Source organism: Pyrus communis, chromosome 9 (genome assembly GCF_963583255.1).
Source record: "Pyrus communis chromosome 9, drPyrComm1.1, whole genome shotgun sequence".
Taxonomy (NCBI): domain Eukaryota; kingdom Viridiplantae; phylum Streptophyta; class Magnoliopsida; order Rosales; family Rosaceae; genus Pyrus; species Pyrus communis.
Window position 1 is genome coordinate 5,293,007 of NC_084811.1, and position 18,620 is coordinate 5,311,626.

Below are 18,620 nucleotides of genomic sequence, written 5' to 3' on the forward strand. Positions count from 1 at the left end.
TATCCCCTTGAATCCTCTGAAGAAATTTAGGGGGGTAGTGAATAATCTTTGTATGGGAAGGTTGAGTATTCAACTTCCCTAAAGAACACGCTTTGCATGGCAGAACTCCAACATAGGGAAGTAACTTATGTCCGTGATAAGATTTGAGGATACGGCACATCATGTCACGTCCATGATGTCCCAAACAGTCATGCCAAAGCAACAAAGTGTCCTAAAACTCAGGCATAGGGCTGGCCACACTGTAGGCTTCTATGCCGCGAATCGTTGTAATGTACAACCCACTTGGCAGTCGTTCCAACTTCTTATGAATATGCTTTTGGCCATATTCGTATGAAGTGATACAAAGAAATTCAGAACCATGATCTTCAGTGGTTTCAAGATGATATTTATTATCTCGAATATTTCTAAAACTCAGCAACGTTCTTTCGGAACGTGGAGAATAGAGTGCCTCCTTAATGGTCAAGTTTGTACTATTAGACAACATGATACATGCCTTTCTGCATCCTTCAATCAGGTTGGATGGGCTTAAGAGAGTTGTCAAATGAGCTTTCTTGGGTATTAAGTTAGTAAAATAGTGTCGTTCACTCAAGATGATGTACGTGATTGCACCATCTGCCAGACAACTAATTTCCCCACTAGACAAACCTAGAAATAAATTGATTCAATTGGTCACATGCATAGATATAAGTCCATTCATTCAATTAAGCAATTCGAGAAAATAATATCCATTCAAATAACAATCCATAATTCAAAACAAACCAAAACCAAACAAATTATTCCAAATACATAGAAAAATTGTTCAAAATTAAACAATAAACCTAGCAAAATAGGGGGTAGGGCCGGCCACTCCTAGTGGGTTCGGCCACTAGGGGTAAACGTCCTAAAAAAAACATGTCTAATTTATTCATCCATAGGCGTTGATGCCTTCTGAAAATCCGATATCTCCATTGATGTAGTTGCATCTTCCAAATGATCCACATGTGCAAAGTTAGACTCACGATGAAAATGATACTTGACAATAGCCTCAGGGGAAGCTCGGCATATGCGTGACCAATGATCCCTTGATCCACAGCGATAGCTGATGAGTATATTTTATATTATATATTTAACCCTATTCTTAGTATATTTTGGTTAATAATTTGAAAGAATTTTGATACTTTGAATTATATTTCCAATACAGGATTTTCGACTTCCTCTGGAGCAAAACATGGCCAAATTGACGAATTTTGGAGTAATTCCAATTGGTGGACGTTCTTGAGTCACTTAGCTTGATCCTGTCAAAATATCAGTTTTTTCTACCAAGCGATGATTTTCTGGCAATAAAATAAAGGAGCCATGTGCAGTGCTGGAATAGTGACGTGTTGGGTTTGAAATGCGTTTTTGGAGCCCAAGATGACATCGGATAGGTTTGTGGACTTCTAAAGATGTGTTCAGAATGTTCTTATCTTTAAAACAAGCTATCTTGGGCCGGATTTGGAGGAGATTTGAGGCTAAAACGTGGCTGAACAGTTTCTGTGCAGTTTTTCCTAGGTTAATTAGGAATTTATTTTCTATTTTATGTTATTATTATTTAGTTTCTTGGTGGGAATAAAATACTTGAGGGTTAGGGTTTGTGTGCTAGCTTGAGGGAGATATAAAAAGGCTTGGCCGTTCTTAATTTGGGGGATGCTTTCTTTTATGCAACTTTGGGGATACAGAGAACTTGGCTAGGGTTCTTGGAGATTTTCTACTTTAAGGTGTTTTCATTCCTTTTATTCTTGATAATATGTTCTAGGATTTCAATTATGAATATGCGTAACTAATTCCTTTTGCTAGGGTGAAGTCGTAAGCCTTAGCATGAATATGTGATTTTTATTTAATTACTTATGATTGATTGCATGCATACTTTGAATTATTGATCACTGTGATTAAAACTATCTAATTGTCTTAATGCCTGATCACCATTAGGATCTTTAGAAAAGTAATTTGATGCAATTTTGGTCGGAAGGTTCCCTAAAATTGATGTTGGCTTCTTGTGATTAATAATTGTAATTTCACTTAAGATGAACACCACATATTAAGGGTTGCATGGTTTTTCAAAGGGTTTTCATAAAGCATAATGAGTCTCTCATGTTCAGATTTGATCCGAACATCCGGACGGGTTGCATGTTAGATATACGTTCTATGTTGGAGGTTCCAAGTAGAATATAAATTAGGAAAACCTAACCTTCAAAGTGGCATGTATAGATCATAATTAATTGATAAAAATACATAGGATTGCTAGGTGATGGTGAAACCCTAGTGTTTTCTTAATTTGATTTGTCCAAAACAATTTTATTTTCCTTTCATCTTTAATATTGCATAGTAGTTTATTTTTATTAATTAAATTCATTTTAATTTAAGTAAGTTATAAAACCAATCATCTCAACTTTCTGCTTTACAGTAATTAATTGAAATTTAGTTTGTTTCGAATTATTTAATAATCCCTGTGGAGAACGACCTTGCGAGAACCATTTTATACTACAACAACCTTGTCTTTCTTGCAAGTAATATAAAAGCTTTTAACCCAGTTGCAATAGCACATGTCCAGTTTAGGAGAAATAGCCTGAACGGGAGCTTTGCCCTTGTTCTTGAAGTTTGGGACCTTAGGGGCGAGTGGTGGACGCTGCTGGGTTGCAATTCTTCCTTTAGGTGAGGCACTCTATTAACCTTGGGCCCGTGGTTAGGCTTGCCGCCCATTGCCAAGGCCACGACGGTTCTTTCGTCGTTTATGGCTGCTAAAAGAGGTTGTATGCGCTTCAGGTGCGGCGTTTGAGCCAGTTGGTCGAGTTTGATGATTCTTCATCAGAAGCTGGTTCTGCTTTTCAGTGAGAAGTAAAACAGAGATCAAATCCAAAAACTTAGTGAATTTCTATGCCCTATATTGTTGCTACAGGACAATATTGGTGGCATGAAAGGTCGAATAGGTATTCTCCAGGAGATCTGATTCGGTTAGTTCCATTTTGCAGAATTTCAACAAAGAACGGATTCTATAAACTTCAAAGTTGTATTCATTCATGGACTTAAAGTCCTGGAAGCGAAGATGCTGCCAGTCTTGTCTTGCTTCAGGCAAGTATATGTCTTTCTAGTGATCGAAACAATCGGCCAGAGCAAGCCACAGGGTGTGTGGGTCCTCCTCAGCGAGAAACTCAATCTGCATTACATCATGGATGTTTCTTCGAATGAAGATCATTGCAGTAGCATTCTGAGCTTCATCAATAGGTTTGTCAGCGATAGGTGCCTCGATGGTGGCTCAAATGCCTTTTGCAGTTAAATGGAGCTTCACGTCTTATACCCACTTCAGATAGTTTCTTCCAGAGACTTCTAGAGCGGAGAAATTGAGCTTTTTCAAGTTCGACAAGTCCCTAAAATGAAGGGAGAAAACGTGATTAGTCATATGGTAAGCCATAGACATATATGGTAGAACATACATGTTCTATAGACATGTAATGGTTTAATTTATACATGAAAACTACGGGTTTCATGTGGTATGTTTTGAATGAAAACTTCAGGTTTCAAAGGCACTAAATTTGAAACTACAGGTTCAATTTAGTTTTTATGAACAATTAATTCATAATGAGAGGTTCCTGCAAGAAACACAGAATGCAATATACTAATTTGGATATAGTGGATTTGAGGTTCTTTTGGAACTCAAGTGTGAGAGCTTCGTTACTACGAAAGTATGTGACGGTTCAAAGTATAAAAATAAATTATTGAATCGTTAATGTCCAAAAGTGATCTTCAGATCAATAATTTTGGATTCATTATCAGATTAATGGACTGTAGGTCACTTTTAATTAATTCAATAAATCGGGCCATACGGGGTCGATTGTAGAAGCAAAATAATATTAAAATAATATTATTGGTCGAAAAATATAGCCCCAAAATAATTTAGGCTTAGTGTCGTGGGTAAAATGGCATGGGTTTAGGTGCCTTAAGCATAAGGCAAGGCCCAAAGGACCTCGAGTGATGGCTGCAGGCCACGGGTGAGGAAGGGAAACCACAGCCGTAGCTGGGTTTCGAAGTTGGACCGAGGGAGATGGTCACGAGAGCAAGCTCAAAAGCTTGCGAGTTAGGCGCTGGAAGCCCAACCGCGAGGGCTGGCTGCATGGGACGTGGCCGTGGGAAAATCCCAGCTAATTGGGCTAGATTAGATGTAGGCAGGGGTAGGCAGTGAGCCCAGCAACCATAAAGGTTGTGGCATGCAAGAGTGGACCCAGCCAATCTAGGCTAGTAGCGTTTTGGGCGTGGGGCTTCAGGCTTTGCCGAGTTGAAATCCAGGCCGTGGCCTGGTACTGTGTCCATAGTGATGGTGCGGTGGTATGCCGCACCATATCCCATGCCCATATAGTTTTCAAAATCCCTTAGGGTTTAGGAAACCCTAAATATGCTTCTAATTTATTTTATATAGTTTGACTCACAAATTCCACATAACAATTGAATTGTGCAATGCATGAAACAAATATATACAATATATATATATCGAAAGGAAAATATAAACATAGAGGGGTTCATGCATCATGGAGAATGTTTTCATGCTTCGTGGACGTTTCAAATATCTTCCTTTATTTTAAGCGTACCTAATTAGCAGAAAACGAATAAGCCCTTGAATGTGGTGGATGATAGTCTCCTCCTACAATGCGTCAATTCCTTAGTTTCTGGCAAGAGCGTGCTGATAACGTGTTGTAGGCCTATTTGATTAAATGATCTAGAGTTTAGAGAGAGAAAGGGGTTCGACAATATTGAGAGAGAAGAGAGATTGATTTAATTGTGAGGTGTCTTTGATTCACCCTAATGTGCCTTTATTTATAGTAGTAGGATAGGTAAAAACTTTTCCCTTTAGGATTACAACATTGAATAGGGAGTCTACTCCTAATAGGAATATAAGACACATTCCCAAATTCCCTATGATTTGCACAATCACATTCCTATTCTAAATATGACTGCAACAAAATGGTATATCTAAATTCTTTTTTAAATTTTCGGAAGAATGAATATTAAATATTACAATATTCTCTGGCGACCCACCCCGACTCCTTTAGCGACCTACCCTGAGTCCCTCATTTCTCCAGTGTTCACCCCCAATCCACCCTCCGCCATTGAGATCTAGCAACATCACCAGTGGCTCTCTTCTCCGGTAACCCCCAAATCCACCCTCCTCCAACTTCTCTCCTCCGTTAACAATACCTCCGTTAACACTACCTTAATCTTTTCTCCAACCATCAGCTCCACTCTCTTGGTGAGATTGTTAGAGATGAAATCCACTGCGAATTTGACTTTAAAATACGGCTCTATGTTTTATAATCGACTTTTGCAGCGACGTCAGTAGTGAAAAAGGACAATGGAAGGTGTGGTTGGTGTAGATGAAGGACGAGGGAGAAAAGGGTGAGTTGCAGGAATTTCACCGAGTTCGAAAGAGGGAGAAGGTGTTTGGTTGCATGTTTAAGGGATTTTTAAAAATGCCTCGTTAGTGATTACTCAAGTATTGTTCTATAATGAATTTATAAATAGGGATTTAAAAGTCGTTTTCTATAAGCATAAATATGTAATTAATATTTTTATTACGAAATGAGTGAAGAAATAGGATAATAAGGTAGGTTTAGCAACACTCTATTTATTTCATGTTTTGCTTGACCTAAACAATCATTAAAAAATGAAGCAATAATCAAAGCTTAACTTGGTGATACTGTCAATTAGCAAAGAAAAGTGCAAAATTAAAAAAAATGAACCAAAGAAGACAAATATGAAATCTCTATGTTGGAATATTGGTGTGTAAAGGGTTGCAAGCAAAATATTATAATAAGAATTCATTACCAATTTTCCCCTTTAATTTTAATGCTTGGTCCACGACAGTCTTTATTTTTTTTTTCTTTGGTTCCTAATCTTAAAAAGAAACATGTTACTTTTTTTTATAAGAAACGATAGAGTTGTATTCACTGATCAACATAAACAAATACACAAATGTCAATTTACATAGCTCTAATGACCGAGTAAATGATCTAAAATGAACCTACACAATTAAACAACTGAAGTAAAATCTCTGTATGGATACCTTAAGCACATACGCACAAACGCCGCCAGTAAAGTTTTGTCACAAAAATTATAGACACAACAAATATAAAGTGAACAAACTGATGATCATTCAAGAGTGAGGTTACATAAAATCATCGCAGAAGAGTATGACCACATAAAGTCATCGTTGAAAGATGATACCACATAACTCATCACACACGGGCGACAACCACATGCAACCATCTCAAAAGCATGACCACAACACTTGCTAGATCAGGCAACAAAATGGCTACAACTAATCTGAGAATGGAACCACAATATTAGCTAATCTCTGTGGAGGATTGTGATACTCAAACCAAGGCCACTGGCAACTTCATCGTTCAACCAAGCTCCGCAACTTTCACAAGTTAAGGTGGCAGTTGCCGGATTGGAGCGCACAGGGTGGCGAAGCCGCCATATCTAATCGCATCGGAGGAGGAACTTGTCCATAATGAGCAACCACCCATAACCGTGAAGCAACCAAAATTTAATCCTAAAACCAAACCGTTTGTGTCGATTACCAAATTTGACGGGTTAAATTGTCGGACAAGGATCTTCTTCGGATTCTCTTTGTGGGAATCCGGAGATCAATCAATCATGTCCGTTTATTGTATATCGTGCAGTTAAAAATTATTTTAAATTTTAAATTTTAAATTGAATATAAATAATGTCTAACAAAAATTAATTGCATAATATACAATAAACTGATAAAATTAAGTAATCATCCGAATCTTCTTAAATAGAATTCGAAAAGAATCTTATTCCCAAATTGTCATCCTAGCTTTTGCATTAAGAGCCGCCACCCACTCTTACGTTAGCACTCTGCGCAGTCAAGTCAAACCCACAAGATTTGACCAGACTTCTTCTTCCATTTTTCCACGGTCAAACTTTTCACTGAGCTTCCCAGAAACATCCCAAAGTGACCAAAATACCCTCCATCTCTCTCTCTCTTCTCTCTTTCCTACATATGTCACTTGCATTCAACCCTTTAAATTGCTATCATCATTCCTCTCATTTTCCTCTCAAATCCAGAAGCCAAAAACATGACTTCTTCCTTCACTCACCTCCTCACAAGCAACATGGAGAACAGCGGGATTGGACAGGACAGGACTAATTGGGGGGGACTATTCTCGGACTATTCTTCTAATCCGATCCGGTTCACGGACAGAAACGGGACTGACATCCCCAAGTTCAAGTCACTCCAGCCTCCTTCTCTGCCTCTCTCTCCTCCCCCTGTTTCCCCTTCTTCTTACTTGGCTTCCACGCCGGCTTTTAGTCCCGCCGATTTTCTCAGCTCACCCATGTTCCTCTCATATGTAAGATATATAAATTTTATACGATTTTAAATTTTTGATGGGTTTTTTATGTTCTTTTTTGTGTGTTTATTGATGGGTTTTTTGGTTTTTTTTTTTTTTTTTTTCTTCTTCTTCTTCTGCAGAATCTTGAATCTCCAACAACAGGAGCTTTTTCGAGTCAGGTTTTCGATTGGATGAATGATACTAAAGACACCCAGCAAGGAATTAAGGATAGAGAGGAGCCGAAAATGTTCTCCGATTTCTCGTTCCAACCCGAATCGAGGCCTGCTACTAATCTTCAATCTTCTTCTAGCATGGTTTCAGTGGTAAGAGCTCTTCGCTTATTTTTACTAGTTAATTAAAGTTGGAAGCTTTTTCTTTTTTCTTTTTAATTTTTTAACCGCGATAACATAGAGGATTAGGCGATATTAGTAGCTTAATGATCGTTTTTGTCTGAACAGGAAGAACCATTCAAAAGAGAAAGGCAAGCATGGGATTTTAATGCTGAGAAGGCGGGAGTGAAGTCCGAATTCGAGCCAATCGAAGCGAATACGCAGAGTAATGAACTTAATGGTGCTCCAAAGTCCGATTACTTGCATTCTAATCAATCTTCGCAATATGCCCGAGAACAAAAATCGGATGATGGGTTCAATTGGAGGAAGTATGGGCAGAAACAAGTGAAGGGTAGCGAAAATCCGCGGAGTTATTACAAGTGCACGTTTCCGAATTGCCCCACAAAGAAGAAGGTTGAGAGATCATTGGATGGACAGATTACTCAAATTGTGTACAAGGGTAATCACAACCATCATAAGCCTCAGTCTACAAGAAGATCAAGCTCTAACTCGATTCAGGGTTCTTTCTATGGAATCTCTGATCAATCCGTTCCGACGTTGTCCAATCCGAAAGTTGAGTCCGTCTCACTACAGGAGGATTCTTCTACCTCAATTGGAGAGGATGAGTTTGAACAGAACTCTCCAATAAGTAATTCAGTAGGAGCTGAAGATGAAAACGAACCTGAGGCGAAAAGATGGTAAGCTCATACAAATTTCTGACTGGAGTTGCCAATTTTGTATGTGTTCATAGAATTTTTTTTTTTTTTTATTTTATAAAATTCAATTTTGTTTAACTTATTTATCATATTTTGCAGGAAGGGAGACAATGCAAATGATCAGTCATATGCATCTTCTGGCGGTAGAATTGTGAAAGAACCGAGAATTGTAGTGCAGACAACGAGCGAAATCGATATTCTGGATGACGGGTATAGGTGGAGGAAATATGGACAGAAAGTAGTGAAGGGAAATCCAAATCCAAGGTAGAAACCCTATCAATGTGTTTAACTACAAGCAACCCCTTTTGAAATTAGCTGCTAATTAACATTTTCAATTGCTTTCCAATCTTCAGGAGCTACTACAAATGCACGTCCGTAGGTTGTCCAGTGAGGAAACATGTGGAGAGAGCATCGCAGGACACAAGGGCGGTGATCACCACGTACGAAGGGAAGCACAACCACGATGTTCCGGCTGCGCGAGGCAGCGGGAATTATAGCAATGCAAGTAGACCTACTGCCGATAATAGCAGCAACAATGTGTCCATGGCTGTGAGGCCCTTGGCATTACCTAACCATTCTAATTTGAGCTACCTCAACTCTCTTCAGAACAGAACGCAGCCAGCAACCACTGAAAACCAATCGTACACTCTCAAAATGTTGCAGAGTGCGGGAAGTCATGGATTTTCTGACTTCTGAAATCGGAAATGATGTTACACGAGGATGTGTCTTCGGGGCCAAGGAAGCAAAGGACAACACAGTTTGTTGTATAGTTCCTAAATAGTAATTATGTAAAGACTGGTAGTATTGCATTTGTATATTCTTTTTGCTCCATGTTGCGATAAGAAGTTTAAGCTGGAGGGAAGTAACAAGTTGAATGACATGAATTAGGATTTGTTTAAGTTCCAAAAGTACTTAAAGAAAAAGTCAATCCAATCCTAATGGGCTGCCTGAATAACGGAAAGACTAAATTGTTTCTGTTTTTCGGTAATAGGCTTTTCAAGAACTCTTTAACATCTACAAAATATAACAACAAAGCCTTACGATGACTGCCAGTGTTCCAAGTCCAACTTTTTAGAGTTTTAGAAGTCATAATTTTGTACAATCTCTCAGCCTCACTCTAAAGAAAAGATTCGTTAGTACATGGTTAATCATGTCACAAAATTCATTAGTACGTGGTTGATTATGCCACTCTTACAAAGGAATGAATCTTTGCATTTGGGGAGTTAAGAATCTCTGTCCGGAGTAATTAAATCTAGAAATCCAAGCCATTAAAGAGAGAGAGAGAGAGAGAGAGAGAGAGAGAGTGAGAGATCCGAACTGTTTGTAAAGATTTTGTTTTATGTACGATGGGCCAGTGGGATGGGGCTAATGAGGACAATATGATTTAAATTGAGAGGTTCAAATTTCCGAATCCGACTGCTTCGGAGATAGAAAGCCAGAGTGGATACAACCCTACATAGGCACATCCCATTGTAAAGTGACTTTAGAAACTTCAGTTCTTAATAAAGAAAGCCAATCTATTGTTCAACATACATATCGTTAGAATACGAGCATTCAACCCACAATCAATCAACAATAAGTATATGTCTTTATACTCGTGTAAAACAAGATACATATCTCATCATATTATTCACATTATAATCCCTAATCTAAAATGAATGCGGTAATCACCTCAAAACCAAATATGAACACTGAACTCCAATAAGCAGAGGAATTAATGTATACCTAATTACAACACATTTTGTTACAAATATGAAATAAAGCTCGTGATAAACTATCAGATGTAAGATTGAGTCGATAATTTGTAACTGGAAATTAGAGCCGATAGTGCAAGAGCAACGAAAGCAAGAAAGGCCATGCTAATGGCGGATGCTACGGCGTCTGTGAATAGGTTGTTTTGATATTCTCTCATTCTATTCGTTAACGGAATCGCCGACGATGACGACGATATCAGTAAATAGGCCATAATCTGCAGCACACCATCAACTCACAAATCAAATTTTTGTCAATTGTTTCATTTGCATTTCTAGTTTTCTTAAGTGGTGGTTGGCACTCATACGAAAAGTCATGGTCCCTTTACCAATTTCATTGTCAATTTTAGCTAAAATAGTTTATGAGATTGATATAATTCTTTATTTTGATCTTTGAGATTTGAAATCGATAGAAGCGATCTCTGAGTTTATCCACCGTCAATCATTTTGGTTATCTTGTGAAAAATTTCTATTAAATAAAGACTAAAAATGATAAAGTACCCTCAATTTAATAAACAAAACAATAGGCCGTTGTGATTTGACAAAAACTGAGGGTACTTTTGTCACTTTAATCTTATTTAACGGAACTTTTTTACGAAATGACCAAAATAATTAATATTGTATAACTTAGGAACCACTTTTATCAACTTTAAATCTTAGGAACCGAAATAAAAAGTTATGCTACACGAAAGAGTATTTAACTAAAATAGTCGGACTTTTAGGAGAACCTTCTTTTCTTTAATACTTTATTGTCATTATTGGAAGCTTACGCGTATTCATCATAAAATTCTACAATTGTTTAGAAAAATGAAGGATATTAATAAACAAATTACCTGATCGCCGATGAAGTCAGCCAACGCCGACGTCCGTCGCTGAGACATTTCTCTGCCGGTGGAAAGCTCGCGTGCATGTCTGAATGATTGCAGCACTGTGTACAACGTCGCCAGAATAGCTATAGCCAACACATACCTATCAAATTAAATCATATAAAAGAATTTAATATTTATTAATTACAACAGATATTCAGATTAACAAATAATCACCGAATTTGATCCCTCACCTGTATTCTTCATATTCGTCGAAATTGTTCCCGTGGCCGTGCTTGTTGCTGGCCATGATGATGAAGGCCAGCAATGAAAAAACCAAAGCAAGTCCCCTCAGAGCCAGAGAGCCTCTCCTCAACAAGTCCTCCCTCTTCCACCGCCGCAGGATCCCCCCGACCCCAATCCCCGTCCCAGTAGTCCTGGCGTGGGACGGGGTCTGGTTCTCCACATCATTAATCGGTGGAGCCGTGGGAACAACTGGCGGCGGTGATCCGGCTGCCCGTTCTTCCTGCATCGGGGGCGTGTCGTCTTGATTGGTCATTGATTCTGCTGGGGAATGAATTGGAACTGGAGGAAGGAAGGGAGTTTTGCCGGGTGATTTTATAGTGACAAGTCAGCGTTTTGTGGCGGTCTGGCATGCCGCGTGGGAACCACTGCGCTCACGCCTCAGTGAACCATTGAATGCGTGTGTGATTAGGGTAAAATTTGCAAATGGGGTGACGTGGCAGAGAATGATTGGGTGAGTGGTGCACTTATATAGTTGGTTGGTGCACTGCTGATCGATTGTAACTAACTAACTAACTTCCTTGGTGACTGCAGGCCAATGATTCCAGATGATTCCTAGATCGATGATCATTGTTTTTGTAGAAATCAAGATTAGGACAGACAGTGAGCACCTTTATCATTGATGCATGTGAAATATTACTATGTGATCAACGGAGTAGATTTTTTTCTCCTCATATTCTCATGCTTTTATCTTTTCTCCTCTCATATATTGTTTTTGTCTTCTTCTGGCTATTAAAAAATTAATACAAAACGTTGATGTGATTTAATCGTAACCGTTCATATAGTATGAGAGAAAAGAGGAGAGAGAATCCTAGAGTTTAGGGTATAACATGGATAACAAATTTATTTGAAACCCTATGTGCGTAATGAGGTTTTATAAGTATATCAAATTTATTTGAAACCAGAACTCAACTTATTTTGATCACAATTAGTCATTCATCTTGCACGGAGGCTCGAGAATGCGTTTAAACATCACTGCAAGAAAAGTGAGCAAGAGTAACCACATATAGTGGCTATTTGTTTTATGTTGCTGGATAACAATGATGTTAAACTATATTTTAATGCATTAGTACTTTGTTGCTATTACCTTGTTTTTGGCTTTTTATCACATATTTCTCATTGACAACATCATTGTTACAACAACAATAACAACTAAATAGTCACTCTATGGGTAGTTATTGCTCATTTCTTGTATGAATACGTGAAACACGATTGACTAAAAAGAAAGATTAGAAGGCGAGAAAAATATGCATAAATATCAAAATGCTTGTGATAAACAATCGTAGTTGAACAATTAAAAGGTGCAATCTTTAATTAGTGAAGTCTTAGTTTTCAATTCCTATTAGATGAACATTAATGTTGATTTGTTCAATGAAATTGCACGCTGTAACTAAAATGTGACATCTAACTACAAGTTTTAATCCGAAGTATTATGGTGGTCAATGTGTAAAGTATTATAGTATAAGGCGGAAAGTAGAGCGCAGCAGCACCAAAGGAATTGGTAAGCGCATCATGTGTTGACATATTCAGCTCTTCCATCCGACCAAAGGAAAGACCACACAAAGAAAAAAGAAGAAAAATGCATGTTCACATGTGATTGCGATTATCTTCTAGAATACAGTCATTTTCCACTTATATTTTGCATAATTGTGTAGTATAACAATGGAGAACATATTGTGTCGGGTGTATGTGATCACGTCATCTGTACAAGTATGTTTTGTAATAAAAACGGGTCACTTCACATGGATAACATGGGCGGACGCTTGACCTAAACTTTTCTAATCAAACAGAAATGCAAATGATGGATTGCCTTTGGTGAATAGGGTCTTCCTCTCTCCATGATTTAGTATCTACTGTCTATAAATAAATAAAATTATTTGGAACCTGTTGAGGGCCTTAGGTTAATAATAACAGTGTATAAAGCCCAATATAGCGTTACTAGGCTAAGCCCAATCATGTTGACTTAGACTCATGCGATGTGCTACTTTGTTTAAATAAGGGCCAGGGTCCAGGGTAGGTCGTTAAATAAGACTGAATCCATACGATTTCTCGAAAAGATTACAAACCCTCAGGAGATTTTTAATGAGGCATTGATCGATTGTAATCTTAGGATTAACATCTTACTATAAATTGTATGGATTATGTCTTATAAATGCACAAGAAAGATATCAAAATTGTGGATTTTGCTAACGTCAACATAATTGCCACATACATTAACAGTCGAAAGTCACTCACACACTTGACCGACCAGCCATAGCATACATGTGCATGTTACTGGGTGTGCTGTCAAGGGGGTGGCTGCTAGTAAACCCGGGGCCCTTGTGTTGTTGTGCCCTTGTGACAGCATCCAAAACCTTCTAATGCTAATCCAAGGCTCAGGGCCACTGGCATCCAGAGACCGACTCATTTGTAGTCATAGACATCTCATCCACACATCTGAAAGTGGCTGAAAGGAATTCCAATTGATCATTATTCATACAGATGCACTTGGCAGTCTGGACAAAAGCATCCGCATCAATCACCGGCCACTCAAGCGACCAAATTACATGTTCTATGTGTTTTCATGTTGTCCTTACAATTTGACAAACTGAAAGGACTCATGTCCTAAATATAACTTTAACTTGGCCAATCTATAAGTTACAATTTTCGTAGAATGTCGGAGATGTAAACACGAAAGCCTGCGAAGGATCACAACCATAGTTGATTATTTAGAGTTGGCTTTTTACCCAAAATGATATATGAGATTGACATAATTCTTTATTTTGTACCTGAAAATAAAAATCGATAGAAGTGGTTTCTCAGTTTGTACATCGTAAATTATTTTTGTCCTTTAGTGGAGGCCAGACCGTATAAGACTTTTTACTGGAATGAAAAGAAAGAGAAGGGATACACGAGCAAAGGAGAAAGATACTATTAAAAGAAGCGATTCCTTAAACAAAGGATGAGCGTTGCCCAAGCAGTTAAAACCTATTAGAGTACAGTTGACCTCAAACCTGTTCCCGATTGTAGAAGCGGAAAGGAGAATGCAAATCCCTTCTAAGTTCGTCTCACTTACAGGAAACGGTTACTAGCTCAACTGACAAATTTCCAACTAATAAAAAAAAGAAGGCGGCTTTTTCGCACCGATATATGAATAGGAGGGCTCCGGGTAGAGAGATAGAGATATGGGGGCGTAATCTTTTTGCGCTGAAACCTTACCCTTATGAAGGCGACCACTTATGTTACATCAATCTATTCTTGTCTTGACCTATGGATATCTTCGTCATATTGTTATGTGAACGACCAAGTGACCTCTTTTTTAACGATATTTTTGTCAAACTAACCCCTCCACTTAACAAGAATATTGACAAATTTTTCACGAAATGACCAAAATGATTTATAGTAGACAAATTCAATGACCACTTCTATCAATGTTCATTGTCAGGGACCAAAATGAGAAATTATGTCAACATCATGAACCATTTTGACTACAAATCCTTTAGAATTTATCTTCAGTTGATGATTAGGGTTTTTCTTTAATTGATTTAAGGTCTTTTCTTTCGTTGATTTATATAGAATTTCTATATACAAAAGAGGACCCCACATATAAGTAAAGCACAAAAGTAAGGACAATGATTATTTCTCCTTTTTTTGCCTTTTCATTCCTCCATTGTTGTTTCAACGCTCTAGGTTTCATCTTTGTAGAGAAAGAAAGAAGAAAAAGATAGAGAGAGAACGAAGAAGAAAATTTGAGAAGAAGGGAAAGGAGAGAATCATCATCTCAAAAATAAAGGGTGTGAGAATCGCCACCATGGAACTTTCTCCTTTTGAGAATAGTAACCGCTCAAGATTTCATATTGCTAGGTACAAAACTGCATGCATGGCCAAGTTTAACGGTACAGTATCACGAGACGAGTCCCAACTGCTGCAAAACAACAAAAACGATCGAGTAACGTACAAATGCATAACCGAACAAGGAAAACTTACAAATGTTTCGGATCGATGGGTAAATCTGAAGTTGACTTCTACATGCATCCATGGGCGGATCCATTTAGATACCCAGGATCCTCCGGAAGTCCAAAGAAACATTTGTGATTGAACTTCAGGATCCTTCAACAATTTGGACAAGTGCAGTGGAAATGCTTGTTGCCTTCATGGATGTGCATGCAGCAGTGCTTATAACGAAGAAGAAGATGTTTCTAATTTTTGTTTTAAAAGACCTAGCCGAAACGATAGCGTTTTTTAGCCAGGTAATTATAAAAGATTTAAAAACTAAAATATCTCTGTTTTTTATATAGAGCCCAAGAACCCCGGTCCTTTCCAGTATTCCCAAATTATATTTAAGAACTCCCAACCCCCAATCGTCACAACCTCCTAACTTTAAACTGAAGTTACCCCATCCCCCAGCACCATTTGCCATTCCACCACCTCTAGCTGCCTATTTTTATTTCTTCCAAATTCATTTAAGTTTTTTAATACTAGACTCTAGTCTCAACTCCCAATTGTAATATATATGTTACATTAACAAATTTCACCTTTGTAGAGTCATTAATTGATGCGTTATGTTGCTGAGAAGAATTTGTTGGTTTTATTACATTTGAGATTAATTTTGATTTAGATTATTATTATTTTAAAAAGCGGGACAACTAGTGGCAAATCATGGTTATCTACCCCTTTTAGGGGCCTGGAAGACTCACAGAGGCATTTCAGCTTTCTCCTGGCCACAGTCAAGCAGACTCACTAGCTTGGAGCCTTGAACCCTGGACCTCCCTATTTTTTCTATTTTGGGAGCCAAAATCCGTGTCCTTACCACTGGATCACTTAATGTAGTTGATTAATTTTGATTATTCAATGAACCAAATTCAATAAAAAAATCATGATATGGAACCAAATCAACTAGTCTAATATTTTTTTTTTTTTGAACTTTTATCTTAGAACCCCCCGATCTTGAAATCCTGAATCCGTCACTGGTGCAAATTAACTAGTCTAATATATATATATATATATATATTTTAACTTTTATCTTGGGATCCCCTATCTTGAAATCCTCGATCCGCCACTGATGCATCCTCAAATGGTTCTGAAAATGTTCACATGCATGGGGTCCTCCATCTCAGCCACAATATTGATTCCTCAGCCATGTTTTCGAGTACAAAAAATGAATTAAATTCAATGGAAGGTAACTGTGGAAACAATAAGGACTGGTTTGCTGTTATGATCACGTTGGATTGGATGATTTGTTACGTTTAAATTTTTTTTTTTTTTTTTTTTTGAGTATATCGATATTTTTACATTCAGGGGAGGGGGATTTCAGCTCAGCCATACAATGGACAGTCTAATTTGATATCGAATTCACCATCCACGAAATTCGAACCTAAGACTTCTCACTTCCAAATGAAAAAGAAAACCACTAAACTGAAATACTAAATGGCTACGTTAAAAATATGTTAGAAAGGGAAAATAAAGATATTGTGTCCAACTTAAAAAATAAAATTGAATTATGCATTAAGAAATCTTATCTCTTTTGATCCCACAAATGAAAAATTAGTTTCCTCTACTTTTAAAATCATATATTACAGGTCTTTTGATCAAAATAGTTCATGAGATCGACATAACTCTTTACTCTGGCTCCTGAGATTTGAAATCGATAAGAGTGGTCCCTGTGCTTGTCCACCATCAATCATTTTGGTCATTTTATGAAAAATATCTATCAAATAAGGTCAAAATGACAAAAATAATCTCAATTTAATAAATAACGGGTCAAAATGAATTATCGAGTTCAATTTAAAACTAGCACCAAACAAGCATAGCAACTACACTTGCGAAAACTAAAATGATATATTACTCAGTGGTTTGTTTATGTCATATAAATATTTAATTTAATGTTGAATCAAATTGTCATATTTGGAAGGTTGTTTATGAATATAATCTACCTACTTATATGAAAATAAAGGAAAGAAACAGGGAATGATGAGTTACAATTTGAAAAGGGCACATAAAATATACGTACCTTCTCCAATGCTAACTTTAGCATGGATGTTAATAATTGTTTAGCTTTTTGGGTCAAACTTGATGATAACTCTACAACTTATTTTAAATAAAATAAAATGAAACGACTATACTTGGTCCAACATAGAAGAGTGAGTAGTGCAGATTCGTCGGAGAATTTTTTTTTTTTTTATATTAAACTGAGAAGTTTAACTAGATCAATATATAATGGGAAGTGTTATTAGCACTTCAAAAATTTCATTCTACACTCCTCACAAGCGTATTTTTATTTCCTAATATAGAAAGTTTGGAGTGTAGAATGAGATTTTTGGAATGTTAATAACAATTCCCTGTATAATTAGTCGGTTAAACTGAAAGATTACGATTCCTAACAAGACACAAAATTCATTACGCGAATTAATGTCCCAAACAACAAAATTATTGAAAATTTTATTAAACTTCATAATATTTTATGTCAACCACTCAGTATTACGGTCTTGTAGTATTCCGCTTCACTTGAAAGTGAAAGGTCATAGGTTTGAATCTCCCGAATGGTGAATTCGATACCAAATTAGATTGTCTATTATGTGACCTTACCAAACTCCTCCTCTACGTTCTAGAATTCATAAACAAAAACTGAATTACAATGTATAGAGCACCTTTGAGCATGCTAAAAAAGTTCCATGAAATTACAGTTGCTACAATCATAACTTGATAGAAGGGTTGTCAACCAAAACAAAGGAAATAATAGAAGTTAGATGGGGTGTGGGGAAACGACGAGTCAGTGAGGGCGTTGATTCCGGCGTTGGCTACACTGCACTTAATACGACATGGAGGTCTCCTCTCACTCTTTTGCTCTTTTGCTCTTTTGGGCTCTTTTTTTCTTGCATGACCCACAACTTACACGGTTCACCAAACTTCCTATCTACGCCATCACCGTTGCCGTGGAAACATCCTGACCACCCATGTCCTACACGTATCACTAATACCCGTATTTGGATCCCATTTGGATTCAAATTATGGAGATCCTAAGGATCCTTACATCTTAACTATTTATCGTACATCGTGTAGTCAGAAATCATTTTGAATTTATTTATTTAAATTTAAACACAAATAGCACTTTACAAAAACTGATCGCATGATATACGATAAACGATCGTAATGTAAGGATCCCTAGAATCCCACAAAAAAGTATCCAGATCGTCATCCCTAATACACCTTCCACACCGTTGCCAGCTCATATTCATAAAGGCCTCATCTCCCAGCTGATTGTCTACCAAACTACGTGTCGTATAACCACTACACCTAACGTATTGGAGCTGATGTGGCATTAGTATTGCTGCGGACGTTGTTCAACCTATTTGACAAAAATAGTAGATTG

The 18,620-nt window shown here is 37.4% G+C and overlaps 2 protein-coding genes across 2 annotated transcripts; one reads left to right on the forward strand and one right to left on the reverse strand.

Moving 5' to 3' along the window:
• The first annotated feature begins 7,082 nt into the window (after positions 1-7,082).
• On the forward strand, positions 7,083-9,311 carry LOC137746066 (probable WRKY transcription factor 26). Its single transcript, XM_068486124.1, has 5 exons — positions 7,083-7,385; positions 7,508-7,690; positions 7,826-8,394; positions 8,512-8,676; positions 8,766-9,311. Exons 1-5 carry the CDS (start codon positions 7,113-7,115, stop codon positions 9,106-9,108), a joined length of 1,533 nt encoding a protein of 510 aa, XP_068342225.1. The 5' UTR covers positions 7,083-7,112; the 3' UTR covers positions 9,109-9,311.
• A 621-nt stretch (positions 9,312-9,932) lies between these two features.
• On the reverse strand, positions 9,933-11,573 carry LOC137746067 (CASP-like protein 4B1). The gene is made up of 3 exons (XM_068486125.1): positions 11,224-11,573; positions 10,997-11,132; positions 9,933-10,381 (listed from the first exon to the last, which is right to left on the reverse strand). Exons 1-3 carry the CDS (start codon positions 11,526-11,528, stop codon positions 10,190-10,192), a joined length of 633 nt encoding a protein of 210 aa, XP_068342226.1. The 5' UTR covers positions 11,529-11,573; the 3' UTR covers positions 9,933-10,189.
• Positions 11,574-18,620: the final 7,047 nt, after the last annotated feature.

Excerpts from the sequence above, each read along its gene's own strand:
- LOC137746066 (XM_068486124.1), top strand. The coding sequence starts at position 7,113 with ATGACTTCTTCCTTCACTCACCTCCTCACAAGCAACATGGAGAACAGC. Across the intron at positions 7,386-7,507 it reads CACCCATGTTCCTCTCATAT|AATCTTGAATCTCCAACAAC; the intron begins GTAAGATATATA and ends CTTCTTCTGCAG. Across the intron at positions 8,395-8,511 it reads GAACCTGAGGCGAAAAGATG|GAAGGGAGACAATGCAAATG; the intron begins GTAAGCTCATAC and ends CATATTTTGCAG.
- LOC137746067 (XM_068486125.1), bottom strand. The coding sequence starts at position 11,528 with ATGACCAATCAAGACGACACGCCCCCGATGCAGGAAGAACGGGCAGCC. Across the intron at positions 11,133-11,223 it reads GACGAATATGAAGAATACAG|GTATGTGTTGGCTATAGCTA; the intron begins GTGAGGGATCAA and ends TTAATTTGATAG. Across the intron at positions 10,382-10,996 it reads CTGACTTCATCGGCGATCAG|ATTATGGCCTATTTACTGAT; the intron begins GTAATTTGTTTA and ends GGTGTGCTGCAG.